The 26,037-nt window shown below is 44.0% G+C and overlaps 1 protein-coding gene across 1 annotated transcript in view; it reads right to left on the reverse strand.

The window, feature by feature from the left end:
* Positions 1-16,643: 16,643 nt before the first annotated feature.
* LOC124544694 (coiled-coil domain-containing protein 13-like) overlaps positions 16,644-26,037 on the reverse strand; it is a 77,449-nt gene continuing 68,055 nt past the window's right edge. Inside the window, exon 9 of the mRNA XM_047123372.1 lies at positions 16,644-16,790. Coding sequence (XP_046979328.1) covers positions 16,644-16,790 — 147 coding nt within the window. The remainder of the gene's footprint in view (positions 16,791-26,037) is intronic.

Consider the following 26,037-nt stretch of genomic DNA (forward strand, 5'->3'; position numbering starts at 1 on the left):
CGCTTCACCGTCCTTCAACCACTTTCCACAAATGTTGACGAGAGCAAGACACGAACAATCGATCAGCTTTGCCATTACCGAACTGCTCTTTTCCATCGTCAGTCCATATCAATTACGGCACGTATCGTTTCTAGAATAATTCTCCATACGTCTCTGCTCCGCTTCTATACACTGCCCGATAAAGTAGTGCGGAAACCGGAAAACATGGTCGGATGTCAATGTAACTTTGTAAACGTGTACGGTATCATCTTCGCTACCGTGAAAGGTGTCTCTTCTACTGAACAAGTGCTCATAAATCTTAAGGCACGCAATTTAGAGCCCAAGTATTCGGGACACTTTTTATTGTTTTTGTCCATACCACCACCCCTCAAAATATGGAGAGCAAAGAGCTTGCAGTGGAAGAAATGTTTTCAAAGTGTCAAAGATGAAGAAGTGCTGATAACTCTTAAGGTATGCACTTCAGAGCCAATGTTTACTAGACTATTAGTCTTCGATTGATTGTTCGTGTCACATCCCTGAATATTGTCCATTCTTCTTGGGAGATCCTGTGTGTGTGTGTGTGTGTGTGTGTGTGTGTGTGTGTGTTGCGTGTGTATGTGTGATTGAGTATTATTGGTACAAATGAAAGAAGCGAGAAGAGGACAATGAAAATATATGAAAAAATGCAGTCAGAGCAATGTTGTAAGAATATTAATATCTAACACAGAGTTTATTCCGAAACAGAACAATTGAGACGTAAATTACAGTGTGATAAAATGCCTTCTTTTGTTTTTATCATCATTCCATATGCCTAAGTACTGCTAAAAAGCTTTTTGACAACTGTTGTATCAGTCGTGGATCGCCACTACCATGGTCTCCCAGGCCCCCGACTTAAGACCGCTGGATTTTTTTGTGTGGGGATATTTAAAAGTTTTCGTGTATTCCAGCTCTGTTGATAGTTTCGAAGAACTTCGGGAATGCACTATTGATGGTCAGTATATTCGGAACGCATCCGGAATTTTTCAACGAGCACGGGCATCGATGTGATGGTTGAGGTTATGTACTGAAGCTTGCCATCACATGGACGTTGGCCCCCTGGAGCACTTGTTGTTATGTGTTTGTCCTCAAATGCACACGTGTAGTTAGGATCCTAGAGGACTCTGTTATGAAGTGTTCACGTACTCGTCTCGTAATACGTCAAAGTAGAGAAACCATTGGTTTCCAGACCTCCGTTTATTAAATGCTTGTTTCTAGGTCCTCTAGTCACTCCATTCGTTTGTACCTACAACACTGTCAGACCCGCTGTATACACATTGCGTGGCAGTAGTTAGGTTATTAGCGGTTATCCCAAGATAGATCACGGGATAAAAGGCCGGCCGGTGTGGCCGAGCGGTTCTAGGCGCTTCAGTCTGGAACCGCGCGACCGCAACGGTCGCAGGTTCGAATCCTGCCTCGGGCATGGATGTGTGTGATGTCCTTAGGTTAGTTAGGTTTAAGTAGTTCTAAGTTCTAGGGGACTGATGACCTCAGATATTAAGTCTCGTAGTGCTCAGAGCCATTTGCACGGGATAAAAAATTGAATTACTAATGTGTCGAATCTAATACTAACTTAGGAGCCTCAAGCGGCTTGGAAAAAGAGCGGATAGTACAGAGGAGGGAGTGGAATATAGCTTCATAGACACTGTAGATGACATTAACAAGCCTCGTTATTACGACCACCAACAAGCTGCTGCATCTGAAATAGGGATGTAATAAACTTTTACTTGCGAGTAACACTTTACAACATTGCAATTCCAGTCAGGTAATAAGTTCCAGGAACCAATCAGTTGTTTAATATATAGGTATCTGGTGTCTGTTCTGTCGGACATGACAGAGCGAGGTGGCGCAGTGGTTAGCACACTGGACTCGCATCCGGGAGTACGACGGTTCGAACCTGCATACGGCCATCCTGATTTAGGTTTTCCGTGATTTCCCCAAATCGCTTCAGGCAAATACCGGGATGGTTCCTTGGAAATGGCACTGCCGATTTCCTTCCCTATCCTTCCGTAATGCGAGCTTGTGCTCCGTCTCTAATGACCTCGTTATCCGCGGGACCTTAAACACTAATCTCCTCCTCCTCCTCTGTCGGACATGTCTGGCAGAACAGACACTAACGGTGGCACGGGGAGCTGCAAAGAAATTACACATGGCGTAAACGGCGCAAGATGCCATAGAAATCCTGTTAGCAGAACACAAGTAATCGATTTATAACGTCTAGTAACATGTTTGTCCATTTCCTACGGTTGTCCCAGAAAAAAAGAAAGAAAGAAAACGGTTCATGTCGGTACTTTGTTTATGGACAAGTAGACTTTGGACGGTGCACCTGGATTATATGTGACTTGTGTAAACATTATGCACAAATAGACTGGCAGAATTCATTAAACAGGATCAAAACACTACAGGTGAAACGAACCCTGTCGTCCAAGAGAGAAGGCAGTCTGTTCGTGTTATTTACTTCTGCACTTACTGACATCTCGAACGTGAGCCGCAAACACATAGGCAACTACGGCCTGCTTGGTAGAATCATTGCAGTGGACGATCGTCGATAGTCGTCACGTTACCTGTGCAGACGTTATTGCAACCCTGTTAAATCTTACGATGGAAGAGAGATATTCACTTAATTTATGGGGGGATAAAAGCTGTTGCATGGGCATCTGTATGAGTTTATCGAGAACGCTTCCCACAACGACGATCCCCTACACGATCGACATTTGTTGCTGATCACCAAAAAGTTTGTATCATCATAATTTTCCACTTTTACTCGATTATTTTGAAATTCATTCGTAACGAAGTACAGCTGTTATGTTTACCCTTTTACATTTAATTCTGTATGCGAAACGTGCTGTCTGTTCTGATATGCTTTCATTTTATTATTAAATGGATCGTGGCAGAATACATCTTACGAGTACGCATTTACTGCCTCATGCAGAAGGCAGAGCCCTACAATGCGAAGAACGTACAATGGAAGCCGATGAACAAATTCTTGACCGCATCCTTGAAGATCCTACTCAGAGTACTAGAAACATCGGCCGCCAAGTGGATGTATGCGAAACTGTCGTTCATCGCACTTTGAAAGAGGAGCGTCTGCGATCTTACCACGTTCAACACGTATAAGCGTTTGAAGAGCGTCATTTCTCTGCGCAACGAGGACTCTCAGAGTGATTTTTTGTTGCAAAACGTGCAGCATGATTTTGTGAACAAAATATTCGTCACAGATGGAGCGTGTTTCACTCGCGACGGAATAACCAATTTCCATAACATGTGCAAGTGGAGTGTACGCAGTCCGCGCCAAGTAGTAACAACGTATTTTCAGCGCCACTTTTTCGCAAATGTATGGGCGGGTATAGCCGATGATTACATTACTGGGCCTTATGTTTCACGTGAACGATTGAATGGTAACAACTACCAAACTTTTCTACATGAAACATTGCCATCAACTTTATTAGAAGATATTCCGTTAGGTGTACGTCATTACATGTGATTCTTCCACGATGGTGCTCCATCCCACATAGCTCACAGAGTACGAAGATTTTTGTACAGACGATTTCCAGGACAATGGATGGGACATATTGGTCCACGTCGATGGCCTGCATGCAGTACTGATTTAAATTCACTGGATTTTTGCTATTGGAGCCATATGAGGAAACTTATTTATACTCAGCAAGTATATAATGTGGACAAACTTACGCAGGAGGTCTTCGATGCTGCCAGTACCATAAAGGCAAATGCGCATGAGTGTGAAAGAGTGCGACGAAACTGCGTTCGCCGTAATGAAGCACATGTCGAATCGAATGGTAGACGTTTTGAGCACTTATTGTATTATCGGTGTAAGAGGAAACAAAGTAACGTGGGTTTCATTTTCGTTACTGTAATATAGTACAAACGAAAAATTATCTCAACTTAATTTTCGTTATGATACTTTTGTAGAAAGAGGAAGCAATTGATTGTAAATTATTGCACACCGAATGACATGGTAACTGGATGTCAGCCGGATCGACGGTGTCGTCCCGGAAGAAATAGCTGATAGCCATGCCACTGATCTGTGTGATGGCGTGTCACTTAGACGATGGAAAGCAGGTCGTGTCATGATATATCATCATGGTAGGAGAAGCGTGATGTGAGGGGTACTCGGAGGTAGAAAGCCACAATCTTCTGTACGAGGGACCAGACAGCTGCTGCTCGCCCACACTCAAAGCGATGTAAATCTGTATCTGCGACATTGCACTTGAGGCTTAGGGGTGAATCCACCAGCGCGATCCGATGCAGTATCTGTCTTGTAGTAAATTTGCCGTTGACAAGAAGGTACCACGTCGCGGTAGTGTCAGTGGTATGGTATGGTTAGTGGCTCATTTTCCAAACTGTAGGTCATGGAACCTGTGGGTGACATGCTTCGACGGGGTTCCGGGGTGTGTACGTTCGGAGAAGGCGGTAGATGTCGAGGGTGATCATCTTACTGGTCCTGGGGAGCTCGGTGCATATGTAGCTATATTCCAAAAAGAAACGGCCGATGTGCGACATCGGAGATGGGATGTGTGCCAAAGACGTCGGTGGGCGTCTCGAAACAGGTGCGAGGTCGATGGTCAACGTTCCAGTAAAACTTGGCTTTTCCATAACCGGAGCATAGTATTGGTGTAGTCATGGCTCTCACGTTAACCAGATCGAGGCCACCATCCCGCTTCAGTAAGGTGAGGGCATCATGCTAGACTTTGATGATCTGTCCAGAACATATAAAATACCCGAAAGCCGCCTGTAGTCTGGCTGCCATTGTCGCAGTGATGGGCAGAATCTGGGCGATGGTGGGGTATCCGGGCTGCCAGATGAGTATTGACGAAGGTGGCTCTCAGGCACACGTTCAACGGGCGTAGTAGGTGATTTTGTATGTTTGCCCGGAAGTAGCGCACGAAAATAGATCGCCGAGCTGCGGCGAATGTTTCGCGTCGTTTTCCTCATGCAGATTTCGTGACTGGTACGAGTAAGCCTTCTATGAACGTTGGTGGCGGGAGTGCCACACCGGACAAAAATTTCCAGTAGATGCCTCTACATCGTGGCAACATCAAATCTTGGAAGGTTCTGTAAAATTCGAGCGGTAAGCCATCCGGGCCGGGAGACCGATTCAGTGGTCCTTTGGCCACAGCACCATGGACGTCGTCGGTGGTCACTTCCGCAGTCAGGAGAGTTGCAGCCACGGCGTTTAGTGTACAATGTGTTTCCTGGGTAACCTCAGCAATGGCCCCTGCATCGGCAGGTACTTGTTGATAGAGAAGTCTATGGTGCGTTGTGAAGGCATCCGTAATGGCAGCTTGCTAAGTCAGCTGTTGCCCTTCAGGTAGCTCTAAAGTTGTCATTAAGGCCTGTCGGCATCGACGAACATTTTGAACAATATAATACATAGAAGATTCTTCACCTTTAATCCCATCTTGATTGGATGCTCCCATAATGGCTTCTTGCAGATGCCACCTGGTCAAGATTAAAATCTTTGTTTTGATGCGTTGAGATTCTTTTAGACAGTACGGGGATGGAGGATGGTCCATGAGCTCGCGTAGAGCACTATAGTAGAAATCTGTTGTGTGGTGTTTCCACCTGGCTTTGGCTCTGCCATAGTGTGTCAAGCTGCTTGGGATGGCCCGTGTGGCGCACAGTAACCACCATTGCAGTGTGGTCTCGCAACGCATGATGCGTTGAACACAAGCGTGCCACATGTGTGTGTGTGACCTGTTGTTGACATTCAGGGTCTCGCATTAGCGGGATGTAGAGTTTCCAAGATCCTGCACTGCGCCGTATAGATTGCCTACGTAGCGTCATGGTACAGATGCAGATGTCATGATCCGGAAAGGCAGACGGGCAACGGTCCACGTCGAGGAGAACCGGTTATAGAGTGTCAGAGATATTTATTCCATTGAGTCGTCTGGCGGAGTGGCTCGTGATGTGTGTATGCCCCGGGCGGTCGCCGTGTACCACCCTCCAAGAGTAGAGAAGACGAAAGCGGCGGAAGAGGAAGTGAAATTCCGGACATGTGGTGAAATGAGGGTATTGGTCTGTACACTCGAGAACACAGTTGAAACCTCCACCTACGATGAGATGATTATATCTGCCGAGGAATAAAGGCATGATATCTTCTGAGTAGAACTGGGAGCGATCCCTCCGTTTATCAGTGCCCGATGGGACGTAGAGATTCATGATTCTGTTTCCTTCAGCTGTTATGGCCACCCTTCGCGCCGTTGGGAGATATGCGACATCGGAAACTGCAGTCACTTCTCGGAGGAGGATGGCTGCGCCTGTGTGTTCCATATCCGCCGGGCAGCATGGGTCTCGTATCCATAACACCCAGACCAAGTTGCTGTCCACAGTTCTTGTAACCGGGCGATGTCGATGTCCGCTGCTCTTAGCGTGTTGTGGAGCAGTTGAAGGTTAACTTGGGAGCCGATATTATTGTTATTGATGGTAGCTATTCGGTATGCCTGATGAGGGATACGTGCTGTCGATAGGTTCGTAGCTGGTGAAGAAAAAAATGGTTCAAATGGCTCTGAGCACTATGGGACTTAACATCTGAGGTCATCAGTCCCCTAGAACTTAGAACTACTTAAACCTAACTAACCTAAGGACATCACACACACATGCATGCCCGAGGCAGGATTCGAACCTGCGACCGTAGCAGTCACGCGGTTCCAGACTGTAGCGCCTAGAACCGCTCGGCCACCCTGGCCGGCTAGCTGGTGAAGATTGTCGTGGTGGATTCTGGAAGTCTACAGAAGTCGCAGGAGTCGTCTTAGAGACATCCCCCATTTTAGTGTTGGTCTAACGGAGGAACAGATCTCATTTCCGCATCGGGTGGAAGTGGTAAATCTACATCACCCGCCCATGAAAAACGTCCGTCAGTTCCAACATTGGTGAGAGCGCTGGCCGAGGCGGCTCAATTGCTTCCGTGACGTCAAGCGTTCTATGTTGGATGACTTCTGGGAGCGGGGCTTGCTCACGGTCTCTGTTGGACGGCTCGCCGTCTTGTGGATGACGCGTCTCCGTGGCAGAGGAGAAAGTTATCGTGTGTTGCGTCAGATTTACGCACCATGTCTTCGTCCTGCAGAGGGGGCTCAGTGGTCGATTCTGATATCTTGTGGCGTTTTTTTCGTCGTTTGGGCAACTTTTGCTTCCGGCAATGTGTTTCGTTGTCTGAGGAAGGAAGAGATTCGCGTGGTTCTGATACAAAAGCCGCGGGTGCTATGATGCCGTCTTCTGTCTCCATAATACTCTCGCTGGTATCCTTGTGATATTCTAGCGTTGGTGTGTCCGGCTGTAAGTCATGTTCGCGGGCGGCACTGCCGGTGGCAAGGTGCTGTGCCGCCTCCTCGTGTATCGGTCCAGAGAGACGCTCATGAACTGCGTCTTGTGAGGGCTGGACGTGAAGTGTCGCTGCATAGGTGATTGGAAGGGCAGTTGTGGTCCTGTCGGTGTTCGTATCGTGGTGCCGTAGTTGAGTGATGCAGCGTTGCAGGCATCATTACGGAAGTGGCCTTCTTTGCCACAACTGGAACATGTTCGAGGTTGGCCATCGTTAATGACTACCGCACGGCAGCCGCCGATACAGATGTAGGACAGGACGTGCCATTTCAGATCTACTTGGACTTGTCTCACATCACACCATTAAGCACTGGATACGTCGGAAACTGTGCCCATGTCTTGGCTACGTGACTCTGGACTTTTCCATACGGGCTTAGCTAAAAAAAATGGCTCTGAGCACTATGCGACTTAACTTCTGAGGTCATCAGCCGCCTAGAACTTAGAACTAATTAAACCTAACTAACCTAAGGACATCACACACATGCATGCCCGAGGCAGGATTCGAACCTGCGACCGTAGCGGTCACGCGGTTCCAGACTGAAGCGCCTTTATCCGCACGGCCACACCGGCCGGCTCGGGCTTAGCATCGTGATGACTTCATCTTCATTCACCTCGAAAGGCAGTTCGAATACACGGATCGTACGAAGGCGAGGTCCTGCATGGTCGACACCCACAGGCCCAACGTTGCCGTCGGAGTATTGAAATTTTAGTCCATGTCGCGTCCGTTGAATGATCTCGTTGCACGCAGCGTCGAATTCATCTTAACATAAACGACGCTGCTAACGATCGATAGGTGTATGCTGATGAGATCGTCACGGGCGATCTTCATACCTCTGCGTAGGAAGCGTTCGACTGCCAGTGCTTTGGGTCGTGCGTATTCATTTGAAAAGGTGAACTTATGAGTGTTCTTCCTGTAAGAGTTGGCCGTTATAGATGTTCGACTGAGAAGCGCGGTGACGGGGAAGTAAACAAACACTACGCGTGCACAACGGCGTGGACGGTCGAGCGTGGTCCACACTGCTGCCCTGCCAAAGGCAGACTTCCCTGTCTCCTCGGCCATCTGGAGACGCTTCCCGTCCTACCCAACCTTCACCACTGATTTATTTCAATGCCTATAAGTGGCTGAAGTACTGATTTCTCTCAGTGTAATTATTTAATAGGTAGGTCGTGAAACTTGTGTAACACTGCAAGACACGAAAGCAGAACATGAAAACTGTATGAATGCTGAAAATGGACTCCGTATTGCAATTGGAAACGAGTGTTTGACCACAGCTGCACGGACGTCTAAAAATAAAGTTCTGTAGCTGTGACAGTACATTTTGTAACACAGTCTTTTTGAAATATGATGTTTGATCACAAATATATCCCTGTGTAATTTTGTTATTTTAGACTTTTACAGAAAAATATACCTCAAGTATTTACATTTCTGCCTTTCATCCACCGTTCTGAAACAGGCGAAACCACGCACAAAATCGAATATAAAATATGTATACTTTTCTTTCCAACAGTATACCACATTTGCTTAACACTCGAGTACAGAACTGCAGTCAATACTGCAAACTGGGAACGATTCCATACTTGGAATTCCGCTCCTGTTAACTGCCACTGAAGGAACAGATACGCACTAACAAGAAATACACCGACATCGGGCGCACTGAGGGCTGCAATGAAAGGCTCGAAGAGAACGAATTCAATGCGCAGGAGAGTAACATACTGACTGCATAGAGGTTACTCAACCATGATATTATAGCACTTGGCAATCATCGTAAACACGCTGTAACGTTACAGTAAACAAGTACAGAGGTGACTAAGGAAAGCGTATCGCACTGTCAATGCTCCCAGGTCAGCTGTGCGCATGCTATCAACGTCAGTTACAAATGGGTACACAAAATGAGTTCCATAGACGAACATACTGAATCTGTCCTTCGCTTTTCAGGGATTATTACCGGAATTGGAGTTTCAAAGAATTCAAAATGGGATATGGCGACGGTGAAAAAGCAGTCGAGGGCATATTATCTAGGAATTTCAGCATCACGGTAGCAAAATAGGGCCTTTCTGTCCCTAATAGTTCCTTAGGAGAATGTGTTTCTGCCATTAGACGAGGGGAAAGTACATCTATGGTACCATCCTGGAGCAGATTTAGAAACAGTTTCAGTGATTAGTTACAAGATGAAACAGTCAGACAGCTTACACATGTAGACAACTGTTTCTGCTCATAAAGAAAACATAATTTTTGAAAAAGTTAGTTTATGATTTACCGAGACATTTGAAACTGACTCATCAGTTCAACAAGAACACGAAGACTGTAGACAATTATTTTTTTCGGAGTTTTCTGAAGAGGCATTTCGAATATTGCTTACGGTGTGCCTGATCTACCAGTCTTCACAAAACCACAAGGATTCAATAAATAGTGACGAATTGTTATTTTGAAGGCCAATAACAGCACTAATATTACTGTTCTGTTTCATTTTATTTTTGAGTTCACATCTCCAATGTTTTATTTCTTATACAGTGCGTCCTGCGCTGGGAACAGCTGAAGCATATAATTTAAAAATAAATTTTTTAAATGTAATTAATGATATTAAAACGATTTATTCCATATATATTTTGGAGACTTTTTAGTGCATATATTGAACACGGCTTGAGTCAGGAGGACAGATACATGCTTTGAGGAGTGATAGTATTAGTGAGTGTGAACAAAAAACTGCATGTGGACATATGTCCTTTTCTGAATGGTTTCCAAGATAGACCACATTTACTCTGGGTCGTTACTTGTTTCTTGTATTAATAAACAACTGTCATTGTTTACAGAGTACCACAATAGTATAGAGGAAGATGAAACGAACTATTTGATTTGAGATATCTGTGGTCTATCAAGTCGGGAAACTATCTCAAACTGGCCTACAAAAGTAATCTAAGCTACGGCGCATTCACGTCGTGAGTGGTTTTCAAGATACCTCCCCTCGCGCAAATTATCATTACTAGAGGAAACATGAATAGGACCTTTTTTCGTGGGAAATTTAATGTATTTTAATTTTTACTGCGGCACATTTTCGCTGTAGAGTGCGGTTTTCGAGTTATTCAAGAAAACTTACGAAAGTGACGCCAGATGTATTCTACCTCGGAAACTATTCGGAATAGTACATATGTTCATATTAAGTTTTATTCTGTCACTCCTCAAAACATGTATCTTTCCTCCACTATGAAACAGTTTTATTGCAATTCAACTGAAACCGTTACAGAGGCTTTTATATTCCGCAAGCCACCTACGGTGCGTGGCGGAGGGTACCCTGTACCATTACTTGTCATTACCCCTTTCGTTCCACTCGCGAATAGAGCGACAGAAAAACGACCGTCTGTACGCCTCCGTATGAGCCATAATTTCTCGTATCTTATCTTCGTGGTCCTTACGCGCGATGCACAGTATGTTGGCGGTAGTAGAATCGTTCGGCTATCAGCTTCAAATGCCGGTTCTCTAAATTTTAGCAATAGTGTTTCTCGAAAAGAGCATCGCCTTCCCTCCATGGGTTCCCATTCGAGTTTCCGAAACTTCACCGTAACTTACGCCATATTCGAACCTACCGGTAACAAATCTAGCAGCCCACCTCTGAATCGCTTCGATGACTTCCTTCAATCCGATCTGGTACGGATCCCAAACACTCGAGCAGAACCCAAGAACAGATCGTTTACAAGTGGACGACTGTTCCCTAAAATTCTCCCAATAAACGGAAGTCGATCATCTGCCTTGCCTACCACAGTTCTCACATTCTCGTTTCACCTCGTATCGCTTTGCAACGTTACGGAAATTTGGAAATTTATAGTTAGTTCCTATGTGACCAAACTGCTGAGGTCATCGGTCCCTAGGCTTACACACTACTTAATCTAACTTAAACTAACTTATGCTAAGGACAATACACACCACACACCCATGCCCAAGGGAGGACTCGAACCTCCGACGGAAGGAGCCGCGCGAACCGTGGCAAGGCGTCCTAGACCGCCCGGCTACCCCGCGCGGCTGCAACTTTACACCCAGATATTTAAACGACTTGATTGTGTCAAACAGGACACTGGGAATACTGTATCCGAATGTTACCGGCTTGGTCTTACTATTCATCCGCATGAGCTTCAATTTTTCCACATTTAGGGCTAGCTGCCATTCATCACACCAGCTGTAAATTTTGTCTAAGTCGTCTTGTATCTTCCTACAGTCACTCAACTCCGATACCTTATCGTACACCACGGCATCATCAGCAAACAACCGAAGATTGCTGCCCACCCTGTCCGCCAAATCATTTGTATATACAGAGAACAACAGCAGTTCTATCACACTTCCCTGGGGCACTCCTAATTATACCCTGGTCTCTCATGAACACTCGCCGTCGAGGACAACATACTTGGTTCTACTATTTAAGAAGTCTTCCGACCCTTCACACACTGTGAACTTATTCCATATGTTCGTACCTTCGTTACAATGCCCTGCGACGGGGCTCCGCGTCAAATGCTTTCCGGAAATCTGGAAAAATGGAATCTGCCGGTTGTCTTTCATCCACAGTTCTTAGTATATCATGCGAAAAAACGGCAAGCCGAGTTTCGCACGAGCGGTGCCTTCTAAAACCATGCCGATTCCTGGACGTAAACTTCTTACAAGGGAACCTCCCCATCGCACCCCCCTCTGATTTAGTTATAAGTTGGCACAGTGGATAGGCCTTGATAAACTGAACACGGATCAATTGAGAAAACAGGAAGAAGTTGTGTGGAACTGTGAAAAAATAAGCAAAATATACAAACTGAATAGTTCATGGGCGGCATAGGCAACATCATGGAGACTGCAAGCTCAGGAGCAGCTGTAGAATGAGAGGTCCTTGGTTCAAGTCTTCCCTCGAGTGAAAATTTTACTTTCTTTATTTTTGCATAGTTACTATCTGTCCGTTCGTTCATTGACGTCTCTGTTCACTGTAATAAGTTTAGTGTGTGTTTTGCGACCGCATCGCAAAACCGTGCGATTAGTAGACGAAAGGACAAGCCTCTCCAATGGGAACTGACAAGATTTGATCGCAAGGTCATAGGTCAACCGATTCCTCCACAGGAAAACACATCTGATATATTCTATACGACACTGGTGACGGCATGTGCGTCACATGACAGGAATATGTTGTCGACCCACCTAACTTCTACACTTGGCGAATGGGTAAAAAGATTCTTCTACCTTGCCCGATTTAGGTTTTCTTGTGAATGTGATAATCACTCCCAAAAAGTGATGAAAACATAAGAGTTTGTCACATAAACTGAAAATAAAAAATCAAACTTTTAACTCGATGGAAGATTTGAACGAAGGACCTTTCGTTCCGCAGCTGCTCACGTTACCACGAGACCACGGCGCTCCTGCGTTTCCAGTGTCCTTGATGTTGCTTATCTTCCCATGAACTACTCAGTTTGTATATTTTGCTTATTTTTTCACAGTTCCACACAACTTCTTCCTGTTTTCTCAATTGATCTGTGTTCAGTTTTCAAGGCCTATCCACTGTGCCAACTTGTAACTAAATCTGAGGGGGGTGCGATGGGGAGGTTCCCTTGTTAGTGTCAAGAACGTTTATTACATTCGAACTGAGAATAAGTTCAGAAGTTAGGGATATTGGTCTGCAATTTCCTTATAAACTGGAGTCACTTGCGCTTTTTTTCAGTCGCTTGGGACTTTGTGCTGGGCGAGAAATACGAGATAGGAACTATGTGATGCGGCCGGCCGGAGTGGCCGTGCGGTTCTAGGCGCTACAGGCTGGAGCCGGGCGACAGCTACGGTCGCAGGTTCGAATCCTGCCTCGGGCATGGATGTCTGTGATGTCCTTAGGTTAGTTAGGTTTAATTAGTTGTAAGTTCTAGGCGACTGATGACCTCAGAAGTTAAGTCGCATAGTGCTCAGAGCCATTTGAACCATTTTTTGAACTAAGTGGTGCCAATTCACTAACTGAGATATTAATAACTACTTATCTGCTCCATCTAGCAGAAACACTCTCCTAGCTTTCTTGACTGATTTATTAACTTCCGTAATCATAGTTGCTATGATGACATCATGATCGCTGATCCCCGTTTCTATACTGACATTGTCGGTACGTTCCGGGCTATTTGTGGATACAAGGTCTGAGATATTTCCATTGGGTGTGGGCTGTCGAGCTAGTTACTCAAGACAATGTTCAGAACGTTCAAAAGTATTTGACCCGATTGTTTGTCTGTACCCACCGCAATGATCCATAGACATCCCAGTCTATACTCGGCAGGTTAAAGTCGCCTCCAACTGGTATTGCTTGATCTGAGTATCTGAGTATTTACGCACTATTGACCGCAGACTTTCTTTGAATGCCTCTAGAGCTGCCACAGCGGAATCGGATGACCGGTAAAAACATCCAACAATTAACTTAGTTTCACCTACGTTTGTTATAAGCAACTAGACGATTCACTCAACTTTGATAGTCAACTTCGACCTCAGTAGAGACAATATTTTTATCAACTGTAATGAACATTCCGCGTCCAATAATCTCTAATCTGTCTTTTCAATATGCGTTCCACGACTCGCTATATGTCTCAGAGCTTGCCTTCTCGGATTTCAGGCAGCTCTTAATCCCAAGAACAATTTCAGCATGATAATTTTTCTGGGAGGGCAGTAAATTCGGAAACTTTATTAAGAATACTTCGACAGTTTACTGATAAATCGTGACAGTCGAAGTGTCTTGATTCTGAACACCGTTTGACTTCCTTCGCTGTGAAACGACTGGTGAGTATTCATCAAAGCACCTCAAATTACCGCCTAGGCTAAGAAGCACTCATTGTCACTCCACAAGTACTCTGCTACCCGAGTAGCTGCTTCCTTTGTTTAGTGCGCCCATGACCTATCAAGGGGAGTCCTACAAACGTCACACGATAGCGCATGTCCAGAAATCTGCAGCCGAGACCGTCACAGAGTCGACGAAGCCTTTGGTTGACACCCTCCACTCGGCTCCAAACCAACGGACCCCTCTCAACTCTAGGAACGATGCTGCGAATTAAGAGCTCTGCTCGCTCCCCGCGGGAGAGGTTAGCAGTCTTCACCAACTACACCAGCCGTCTGTACAAAGCGAGGATCGCCTCAGAACCCATGCGGCAGGTGCCATTGGTGCGGACGTGAGTCACAATTTGCAGACGACTGCACCCAGCACGCTCGATAGCCACCGGCAAGGTCGCCTCCACGCCTCACATGCCCACGCCCTCCCTCCCCCCCCCCCCCCCCCCGCCCCGCCAGCAGACACACTGAGTTCGCATTGGCTTTCTTTCAAGCCCTGAACGCTATCTACCTAAGGAGCTCCACAACGCACCTAACACTGAAGCTCCCCATAGCCAGTAAACCACTCCTCCTATGTGCCTGCTCGGATCCTGCTGAAGGAGCGATTAACTGTCCACTCACAGGGAAAATGATCGAGGCCAGGTGGCCAGCCTCCACATTGGCCCTCCGCCTTGAGCGACACAAACGCTTACCATCCGCCACTCACTCTGCTGTGAGGGTGCATCCACTGCTTCGGGTGCACTATGAGGTGCCTAGGAAGCAGAGCCCATGGGCAAAACAAGTGACACTTGAGGTGTCCCATGCGATGTGCAATATTTTCCGCCACCGCTACATGCTGAGGTAGCAGCCTGAAGGTGGCTAACCACATCCAACAGCACATTCAACTTTGGCAATAAATGTGAACAGCTGAATGTGTTATTGGCTATGGTCAGTCACCTTCAGGCTGCTATCTTGGTATGTAGTGGTGGCGGAGAATCTGGCACATCACCCACCAGGGTAGCCCAGAGCCCTTATGTGCTGCTTGCTGGACTCAGGTAGGAGCGCTGACCCCAGATCGAATCCACCCAGCAGATTAACGACGATGGCCGGTGTGCTGGCCAGCCTGAATGTGTTTTTAGGCGGTTTTCCACATTCTCCTAGGTGAATACCAGGCTGGTCCCCACGTCCCGCCTCAGTTCCCCGACTTGCAGACATTTGAAACACATTCACACTATTTCGCGATTTACGCTAGACACAGACAGCTGGGGTACACTACTTCCGTCCTGGGGGGTATGGGATGGTGGCAGGAAGATCATCCTGCCACCCCTTCATATTAACCATGCCAATTCCGTACTTAACCCTGCCTACCCTGCACACAATGCAGGATAAAGGCAGTAGCAAAAGAAGAAAGAAAGAAGAAGATATATATGAAGACTTGGAGTGACAGATGAAAATTTATACCAAGACCAGGATTCGATCTTGGGTCTCTTTCTCACCAGGCAGATGCCCTGACTACTATGCCACACTGGTACAGTGGCTTTACACAACTGCATGAACTACCCTAGCAAGCCTGCCTCCTCAATCCAAATTCTTATTCATGCATCAGCGCACTCAGTAGTCCACCTAAACTCGAACAGCATTGCAGAGGCTGTCCAACTTCACTAAAATAGCATCTCACCATCGAAGGAAATGGGGAATCCTGCCTGAGAGTCAGGCATAAGTGCATTTAATCAAATGAAACAATATGGCTCCAGAGATCTTTTAAGGTGTAAAATATCTGTGACGTATATATGCAGACTGAAGCGGCAAATGAAAATTTAAACCAAGGTCGGGATTCGAACGTAGGTCTCCTGCTCACTAGGCATATGTGCTAACCAGTGTGCCACACTGGCACAATGGCTTTGCACAAACATGTGGGCTAACCTAGCATGTCTCCCTTTCAATCCTGATTCCCATTCACGCCTCAGCCCACTTGGTATCCCCCCCCCCCCTACAGTTGAACAGCAGTGTAGAGGCTCTCCAATTGTATTGGAACAGCACCTCAGCATTGAACGAAATGGGGGTTCTGCCTGAAATCCAAATATAGGTGCTTTTAATAAAATGAAACTACATGGTTCCAGAGACATTTTCAAGTTTCAAGTCTGTTAGTGTAGTCCATACAGCTGTGCAAAGCCATTGTGATGCAGTGGCGTAGTAGTTAGTGCATTTGCTTAGAGCGCACCAGATCAGCCTTCGACTTCTGCACTTGATATAAATTTTCATTTGATGCTTATGGCTCCTTATATACATCCTTATTATCATTTGTTTACACAACTATTATAAAAGTGCGAAAAGTCATATGTGTGTGTGTGTGGGGGGGGGGGGGGAGGGGAGGGGAGAGAGAGGGTGTAAAACTTGTAGAGGGAGATGAACAGTTGACTACAGTCAGCAGGTTCAAGTGGATTTAAGATAAGGAGGCCTGTATGAGGTACACAAGTGTGAAAAGCTGCGCCAAAGGATCTCAGACTGAAGATGACAAGAAGAAAGGCACCTGGTCCCAGGAGCGCTGCAGCAGCGACAGGTATTTGGCGCGGTCGTCCTCCTTCTCCCTGCGCAGCACGTCCACCCTCGTGCGCAGCAGCGCCACCTCCTCCTGCAGCAGCTCCAGCTGCTGGCGCTCCTCGATGGTCAGCAGCTGCTGCTGCAGCTGCTTGTTGGCCGGCCCGCGATAGCAGCCAACCTTCACCAGGCTTTGGCGCTCCAGTTCCAGCCGCTCCACCTGCCATCCACGTACCAATCTGCACAATTCTCTTCATCACAATTACACTGATGGATGTGGAAAGTCTTATATTGCTAACACATTGGCTGAATGGTAACAAAACGATAACTCCAACCCTGTGGGACATTTTGATTCAATTCATCCTTATCGTAGCTTATTTTCAAAACAAAAAAAGTCATTCTAACTCATAAAGAATGGTGTGGTTACATTGTAGTTATTGGGTGTGGCTAACGCTACTAGAACTTTTCAGGTGGAGGTCACAATTCAGCCTTCTGACAGGATGTGCACATGCATGCTTGGACTTGACCTAAGGTCGACTCATTGCCATGAGGGACGTGTTAGCATTGTACCAATAGACCACACAGAGACATGGCTATAGTGCAATGACTGTAGAATGAGTGGTGACGAGATGGTCTCAGGACACTAATGTAGCAAGGAGAATAGGCACATGTCCTTCCGTGAGGACTGTACAACATGGAGATAATAGGACTGTTAGAACAGCTTGACGAATACACAGATGGCAACACTGGAATTACAGGCAGACAGTGTCCATAGTGAACAGATTACTGGAAATTGGGTTTGAGCTGGAAATTGGGTTTGAGCTGCCATGCATCATTTGCTACTGACACCATACCACAGTCGATAGAAACTTGCACAGTGTTAAGTCCTAGTCAACTGGGACACTGAATGACATATTGTGGTGTTCAGCTATGAGTCTCACTTTTGTGTACGGCTGTCAGGTCGAAGCCAACATTCCCGTAGAAGGGTAAAGGTCACGAAACTGTGATTGTCGAGACCCATCATTGAATCGTAGGGTGGGGAGCTATTAGATATTAGAAGACGAATGATCTAGTAAATGTTTAAGCCAGGCTCAATGATCGCCAGTATGAGGCAAATATATTAAACCTTGTTGTCATGTCCTTTATGAACAATGTATTAAATGGCATATTTCAGCAGGATCCCACTTTGCAATTCGCACCTCATACACCATAATGAATATACGTGTCGTTGACTAGTCTGCCTGATTTCCTGATCTGTCATGTCTACGATTTTATGGGAAGACCTATACTTTCAAACCAGCCTCCAACCAGGAATATTTTTGAGCTGGAACAGCGTGTATTTCAGGTATGGCAAAAGTGAAGAAGACGTTGACAGTCTCTTTGATTTCTTATTGCCACAAATACAATGGTTATTCGTGCCTGTGGTGTCACTTATGGCACTGATGTCGATAAGAGTCATCAGTTCCGATGGGAACGGTAGCTTAATTATTTATTACCTCTTATTTGACGGACATAGCTACAGAGTTTGATAATTATCGCACTGTTGCTTCACGGTGTAGCACTTTCCGTTTCCATCAGTGTATGACAGTCGGCAGTTTTCCTCAAAAAAAAAAAAAAAATGGCTCTGAGCACCATGGGACTTAACATCTGTGGTCATCAGTCCCCTAGAACTTAGAACTACTTAAACCTAACTAACCTAAGGCCATCACACACATCCATGCCCGAGGCAGGATTCGAACCTGCGACCGTAGCAGTCACGCGGTTCCGGACTGTGCGCCTAGAACCGCTAGACCACCACGGCCGGCTGTCCTCAAAAGAGCTAGCCGCATCCACAGAGAAGTTTGCATGCTGATACAGCAAGTCTATCGTAAAAACTTTAAATGCATCCACATGTCCCTGTCTCCTTACTGTAAGTCCGAAATAAATGCTGCCATTGCTTCCGTGCTATAAGTTAATTAAATTTTCTCGCGAATATCACTGGAGCTATTCACCGGTTTGTTAACAGCACTTTTAGTCCCATCTACATGAAGTACTGTGCCATCTATGTAACCTTTGTAGTAATGAAGCCCTGAATCTCTAAGTGCGCCGCCGTATATGTGAAAGTTGCTGTGAAGTGCATTGAATACTAATAAGGTATAGCAGCCGAATAAGTAATCTCACAGCAGCAAAAATCTATTATAATATTATATTATGAAAGAGCATTAGGTGAAGCAATACATATTGTTACATGTTGTGGCAAGCGGCTGGAGTTGTATCGATCGGTGATGACAGTTAAGTGTTACTTGAGTATTCTACGAGAACAAGGAACTGATAAACGCACTGGTTTCCCTTTCCTAATGATCGGAGTCCAAATGCATGTGTAGATTGACTGATGAAACTGTCCACTGTTGAGCAAATGCACTTCAGACAAACAATGAGATTGTTGCTTCAAAGTAATCTCAATCTGTCTTCTATCGTATCCGTGTTCAACATAGGTAATTCCTTGTCCGTGAAGTCACTGGTATCAACAGGGCGTTAAACTCTAGACCTGTGTCCTTCCTTTTGAGGTGCTACACTCTCTAAGGGAGGGAGGGAGGGAGGAGGGGGTGGAATTTAACAAATAGCTAGCGAACCTGTCAGTGATTCGCAGCTGATAAATTTGTATGGGAATTGGATGTAGTCCTAATCTTCTTCTCCCCCTCTCTCTGTCCATCACTTCTTCTCCCATCTCTATCTCCATCTCTTCCTCCACCCGCCTCTCTGTGTCCGTCCTCCTTCCACCTCTCTACATCCATTTCCACCCTGCTTTCTCTTCATCACCTCTTCCTCTCCTATCTGATCTCGACCCTTGTTTATTGTTATTGCCAACGAATCCTTATTTGGGAAGTGAAGTCGCTTAAAATGAGTGGTTGAATCAATTGAGATCATTGGTATACGAAGTATGAGAGACCTCTGCTGCTGCTGGATCTCTGAGGATAGTAGCTTCAATGACAGTATTTTGCATTGTTTTAATCTGCAAATGGGTGGAACTGCAAAGTATCTGACGATTGAGAGTCTATGGTAACACTCCAGTCGTAAGCCACTAAGCCATAAATACAACTCTCTTGTTTCCTGTGAAAACCGACTGGTATGAAGCACATAGTTGTGTGCACAATTTTTAAAAACAATTATATGTAAGGAGAAAGAATATTTATGAGAGAAATAACTTGTTTAATGGTTTAATGGTTTAAATGCCCCGCTATTGCAGTTCAGATTGCCTGCAGCAAAGAAAGCTAAACTCCACATTTTCACAGCTCAGCATTTTCTTTATATTTTAACACAAAACATTTATATTATTGTTTAAAAATATGTAGCCTATGTCTGTGTTGATATTTATTACACTACCATGAAAAATTTCGAGTAAACAGGCCAAGAAGTTTTCGAAATATTTTCCTGGAACGTTCCCTCTTTATATATTTTATTTGCATATTTATATACAAAGTGCATTGAAAATATAATAGCTTACGCGCTTCTGATTATTCATTAGAGCATATATATGACATTATGTGGCTTATTCCTGTTCGAAAGTTTATTACAGATTCGTGTAACATTTTGAAATTCATCGGTTAAGAACTTTTCGAGAATTTTGCTAACAACGTTTCTCCATATATATATATATATATATATATATATATATATATATATATATATATATATGTGTGTGTGTGTGTGTGTGTGTGTGTGTGTGTGTGTGTGGTTATGTGTGTGTGCCCGTCTGAACGTTCGTTAGAGTATCGTGTAAAAAGATTAAGTAAATCAGTCAAGAAATTTTTGAGATTTTCGGTAACAACGTTTCGGCTTTATGGAGTACACAGATATTTGTTTACAATATATCTTTCAAAATATATAGCCCATATCCGACCGAAGATTTATTAGAATATCGCGTAAGAACTTAAAACGAACTGGTCAAGAGCTTCTCGATATTTTTGGTAACAACGTCAAACAACAACTCGTTTTCGTAAGCTCACTGGACAAAATATTAGTCATCATTAGAGAAATCATTACAGGCATTATTTAATACTGTGTAATTCCGCCCCTGGACTTGATAACCATTTATTTGGTTAGGTTTGCAGGTACATCGCACCCAGGTTAAGGCGCCCGCTGAGAATTAGATCGTACAGTCCCACGAAACTGCGGGGATGCCGATATCGGCGGTTTTCCGGCTGTTCCAACAAGTCCCACTTATTTGCTGTGGGTTTCAAGTCAGGTGATTTTGCAGGCCAATCGAATTGTAATAGGCCGGGAGAGTATCCATTAAACCAGTCATATATTCTTTTTTGGTGTTGTCATCTTGAAAAACAGGGGTATCAGTAGCATATTCATTACACAGACGTTGACTGAAAGACAATGCCTGATCACTCAGAATTTTTAAATGACCTGTTTTAATGATAATCTCGGCGAGCAGGTCCAGTTCATTATTAGAAAAACGCCCCTGAAACATTACAGACCCGCCTCCGGCTTCAGCCTGACCTTTCACACATATAGGATGAAATGTTTCATTTGACTCGAGGACGTGCGTCATTTTAATACAGGCAAAGAAAGTGATTCGTCGGACCACATTGCGTTCCGCCAATCAGCTACTGTCCACGGTCGATGATTTACAGCCCTCTTAAGACGCACAGCTTTATGTGGCTATGTGAGCAACGGCCTCTTGCGAGGTGACCGACTCAAAATGTTCATTGAATCCAGTTCCCGTCGCCATGTTATCCTTCTGTAATAGGCTGGGAAGGACTTTCATTGCCTGCAGCAGTTCCTGTCGGGTTCGGACGCGACTTTGATTCACAAGTTGTGAAACGTGTCTTCGGTTCCACTTAGTTAGGGTCTTCTTCCGCCCGCAGGTCAGACGACGTGTTTCGCGACCACGTGCGTTATACCACTTCTTGACACGCTGAACATTTCGACACAAAACACTAACAAATTCAGCAACTTCACACACCACACGGCCAAACACGATTGTCCGTTTTTGGCTCTCTGTCACGTTCTTACATCTACCTACGTCTACGTACAGTGTCCGCTTGAAACACAAATATCTCATTGATCGTTAATTCCTTAGGCTCATGTAGCGGCTGTGCGGTTGAACACGTGACTCGATCATTCCGCCACTGATAAACGCTTAACGAGTCATCTGTGCTTGCGCACTGGGGTGACTAAGTATTTTTTGTCCTGTGAGTCTATAGTAGTTCAATATTACATTAGTATGGTAGTAGAAGGGTAAATGAACGGACCCTCAAAATTACAGACCAGTATTCCTAATTTCGGTTTGTGGCAGAATCCTTGAACAAATTCTCAGTTCGAGTACATTAAACTTTCTTGAGACTAAGGAGTTTATGTCCACGAATCAGTATGGTTTTATGAATTATCGCTCCTTCGTAAATCAGCTTTCCCTTTTCTCACATGATACATTGCGAACTATGGATGAAGGACATCAGGCAGAGTCCACATTCCTTGATTTGCAAAAAGCATTTGACACGATGCCCCATTGTAGGCTGTTAACGAAGGTACAAGCATCTGGAATAAGCTCACATATATGTGAGTGTCTTGAAGGCTTCTTAAGTAATAAACCCAGTATGTTGTCCTCGATGGCGAGTGTTCATCAGAAACAAGGGTATCGTCAGGAGTATATTACACTAGTACCTGTTCCATAGATCACGAATACGACATTTCGTAACGATGTGGAACGTGTCAGTTTATCATAAGTTTTCTTTAACAGTATAACAAATTTTTTACAGTTATTACTTCATGTCTAATTCATCTATTGAGCAGAAGGAGTTGTCATTCATAAATTCTTTTAATTTTTTCTTAAGTGTTGGTTGACTGTCTGTCAGACTTTCGGTGCTATTTGGAAAATGACCAAATATTTTTGTGGCAGCATAATTCACCCCTTTCTGTGCAAAAGTCAGATTTAACCCAGAATAGTGAAGATCATCCTTACTATGCACTTCGCTATTATTTTTGAATTGGGATGGGTTATTAACAACAAATTTCATAAGTGAATATATGTATTGCAAAGGTACTGTGAATGGGCTCCAGCTGTTATTCTGTGCATGAATACTTTTTCGTTAATGACAACTTACACCAAAATACGTTGCCATATGAAAGCAGTGAATGAAAACAGACAGTAGGATAATTTAGTGATATGCTTATTTCCAAAATTTGCAATAACCCTTATAACATAAGTAGGTGAACCTAACTGTTTCAGCATATCATCAATATGTTTCTTCCAATTCAATTTCTAATCAGTCCACACAACCAAAAATTTTGTATATTCCGCCATAGCAACAGACTTCTGTTCATAGTCTATATTTATCAATGGTGTTATGCCTTTTCCTGCACAGAACTGTATATAGTGTGTTTTCTCAAAATTTTAGTGAGAGTCCATTTGCAGAGAACCACTTAACAATTTTCTAAACGACATTATTTACGATTCACTCAGCTGATCCTTGTTTGTTGCGTGTGATTACTACACTTGTATCATCATCAAAAACAACTAGCTTTGCATCTTCATGGATACAGAGTGGCAAGTCATCAATGTATATTACGAACAATAATGGACCCAAGACTGAACCCTGTGAAACACCTTTCTTAATATCTCCCAGTTACAAGACTGTGCTGATTTTTGCAGACTATCTGCACTGTTATTTTCAACCTTCTGCATTCTTCTAGTTAAATGTGACCTAAACCATTTGTGCTCTGTCCCATTCATGCCACAATACTTCAGCTTACCTAGAAGAATTTCATGATTACATAGTCAAAAGCCATTGGGAGATCACAAAATATACCAGTAGGTGACGTTCGGTTATTCAAAGAATTCCTTATTTGATCAGTGAAAGTAAACATAGCATGGTCTGTCGAAAAGCGCTTCTGAAAACCAAATTGACATATTGTTAGTACTTTATTTTTACAAATATGTGATGCTACTCTTGACTACATTACTTTTTGAAGAATTTTAGATAAAGGTATCAGAAGTGAGATTAGGCAGTAGTTGTTAGCATCAGATTCATCCCCTTTTTTATGGAATAGTTTAATAGTAGCACATTTCAGTCTACCTGAAAAAAATCCCCTGTTTCGGTGAGCAAAGAACCATACTTATCTGTTGGGAACAAGCCTTTAGTACTCCGTTGGAAATGCGATCAGTTCCATGTGAGCTTTTACTTTTAAGTGAATTTATTATTTTCCTGATTTCAGCAGGAAAAGTGGGTTGAATTCAATTTCATCAAATTCTGTAGGTATTGCCTCTTACATGTACTGCATTTTATAATGAATATGTGGATACTATTTTCTCTACTACACTTAAAAAAGATTATTAAAATGTTTTCTATTGCTGACTTTTTGTTAATAAACTTTTCATTTAGTTTGATGGAAGTACATTCTTCCTGTGGGCTCGGTTGCCCTGTTTCCCTTTTAGTAGTATTTCAGACTGTTTTAATTTTATTATTGGTGTGCTAACCTCAGACATAATGCACATAATTCTGGATTTGTTAATAACTTTTCTTAATACAATGCAGTAGTTTTTATAATTTTTCACTGTTTCTGGATCATTACTCTAGCTATAAGATGCATTTTCCTTTTCTGTCTACAATATTTTTTATCCCTATAGTAAGTGATGTCTTTTTATATCTTAACTTGCAAATATATTTCACAGTTTTCTTAGGAAAAATGTTTTAAAATATACTCACAAAGGTGTCATGAAATAGGTTAAACTTTAAATTAGCATCAGTTTCCCTGTACACCTCATCCCAGTCTGACTGTTGCATTCTTTCCCTAAAATTTTCGAATGTTAAATCGTTAATTGAACAGCACTGTTTTTGAGGACTGTTTAGGGTTACTGTGTGGAACTGCGTCATATGCTGTAACTAGCTGTGCATCATAATCAGACAGACCACTCTTAAGAGGAAATGTTTTTATTGGATTAAATTTATCTCGGTCTATAAAAACATTATACATCAGTGTGCTACTTTCCTGTACCACCCGAGTAGTAAAATAGATAACTGACGTTAAATTGAAAGAGCCAAGTAATACTTGAAGATCAAGCTTTCTATCGGACTCTTTCAGAAAATCTACATTGAAATCCCCACAAATGATAATTTGCTTACCTCTGTCTGACATATAACACAACAAAGAACTCAGGTTCTTCAAATATAACTGAAAATTTCTTAATTATAAAAATACCATTATTTAGTTTAAGCACACATGCGCATTTTTCTATATGTTGCTGTACTCAAAATATTTCAGTTTCTAAACTTTTCACATTATGACAGATTTTAACATACACAGAAGAGCCAAAGAAACTGGAACACCTACCTAATGTCGTGTAGGGCCCCCGCTTGCACGCAGAAGTTCCGCAACACGACGTCGCATGTACTCGACTAATGCCTGAAGTAGTGGAGAGAACTGACCCCATGAATCCTGCAGCCCTGTTCATAAATCCGTAAGAGTACGAGGGGGTGGAGATCTCTTCTGAGCGGTACGTTGCAAGGCATCCCAAATGGGTAGTATCTAGACGGATCACGGGTCTCATATCACTCCAACAACATACGCCCCACACCATTACAGAGCCTCCACCTGCTCACATGCAGGGTCCATGGATTCATGAGGTTGTCTCCATACCCGTACACAACCATCCGCTCGATACGCTTTGAAACGAGATTCGTGCGACTAGGCAACATTTTTCCGGTCATCAACACTCCAATGTCGGTGTTGACGGGCGTGCACTCATCAAGGACACACGAGTGGTCCTTCGGCTCCAAAATCTCATATCGATGATGTTTCGTTGAATGCTTCGCATTGAAATCTGCAGCAGTTTGTGGAAGGGTTGAAGGGTTGCACTTCTGTCACTTTGAACGATTCTCTTCAGTCGTCGTTGGTCCCGGGTCCCGTTCTTGCAGGATCTTTTTCCGGCCGCAGAGATGTCGGGGATTTCATGTTTTACAGGATTCCTGATATCCACAGTACGCTAGTGAAATGGTCGTACGGGAAAATACCCATTTCATCGCTACCTCGGAGATACTGTGTCCCATTGCTCGTGCCCAACTATAACACCACGTTAAAACTCACTTAAATCTTACTAACCTGCCATTGTAGCAGCAGTAACAAATCTAAGAACTGCACCAGATACTTGTTGTCTTACATAGGCGTTGCTGACCGCAGCACAGTATTGTGCCTGTTTATATGTCTCCGCCAGTTTATTTGGCGCTTCAGTGTATATGGCAACTCCTCCTCCTTCCAAAGTGTCTCTACTTACACGTGCTGAAAACTTATATCCACCTGCACTTACCTTTTCCATATCTGTGACTATGTGACGTTCAGACAGGCGTAGTACATCTACTCCATCCTCAGTT

This window comes from Schistocerca americana, chromosome 1, assembly GCF_021461395.2.
Source record: "Schistocerca americana isolate TAMUIC-IGC-003095 chromosome 1, iqSchAmer2.1, whole genome shotgun sequence".
Classification (NCBI taxonomy): Eukaryota; Metazoa; Arthropoda; class Insecta; order Orthoptera; family Acrididae; genus Schistocerca; species Schistocerca americana.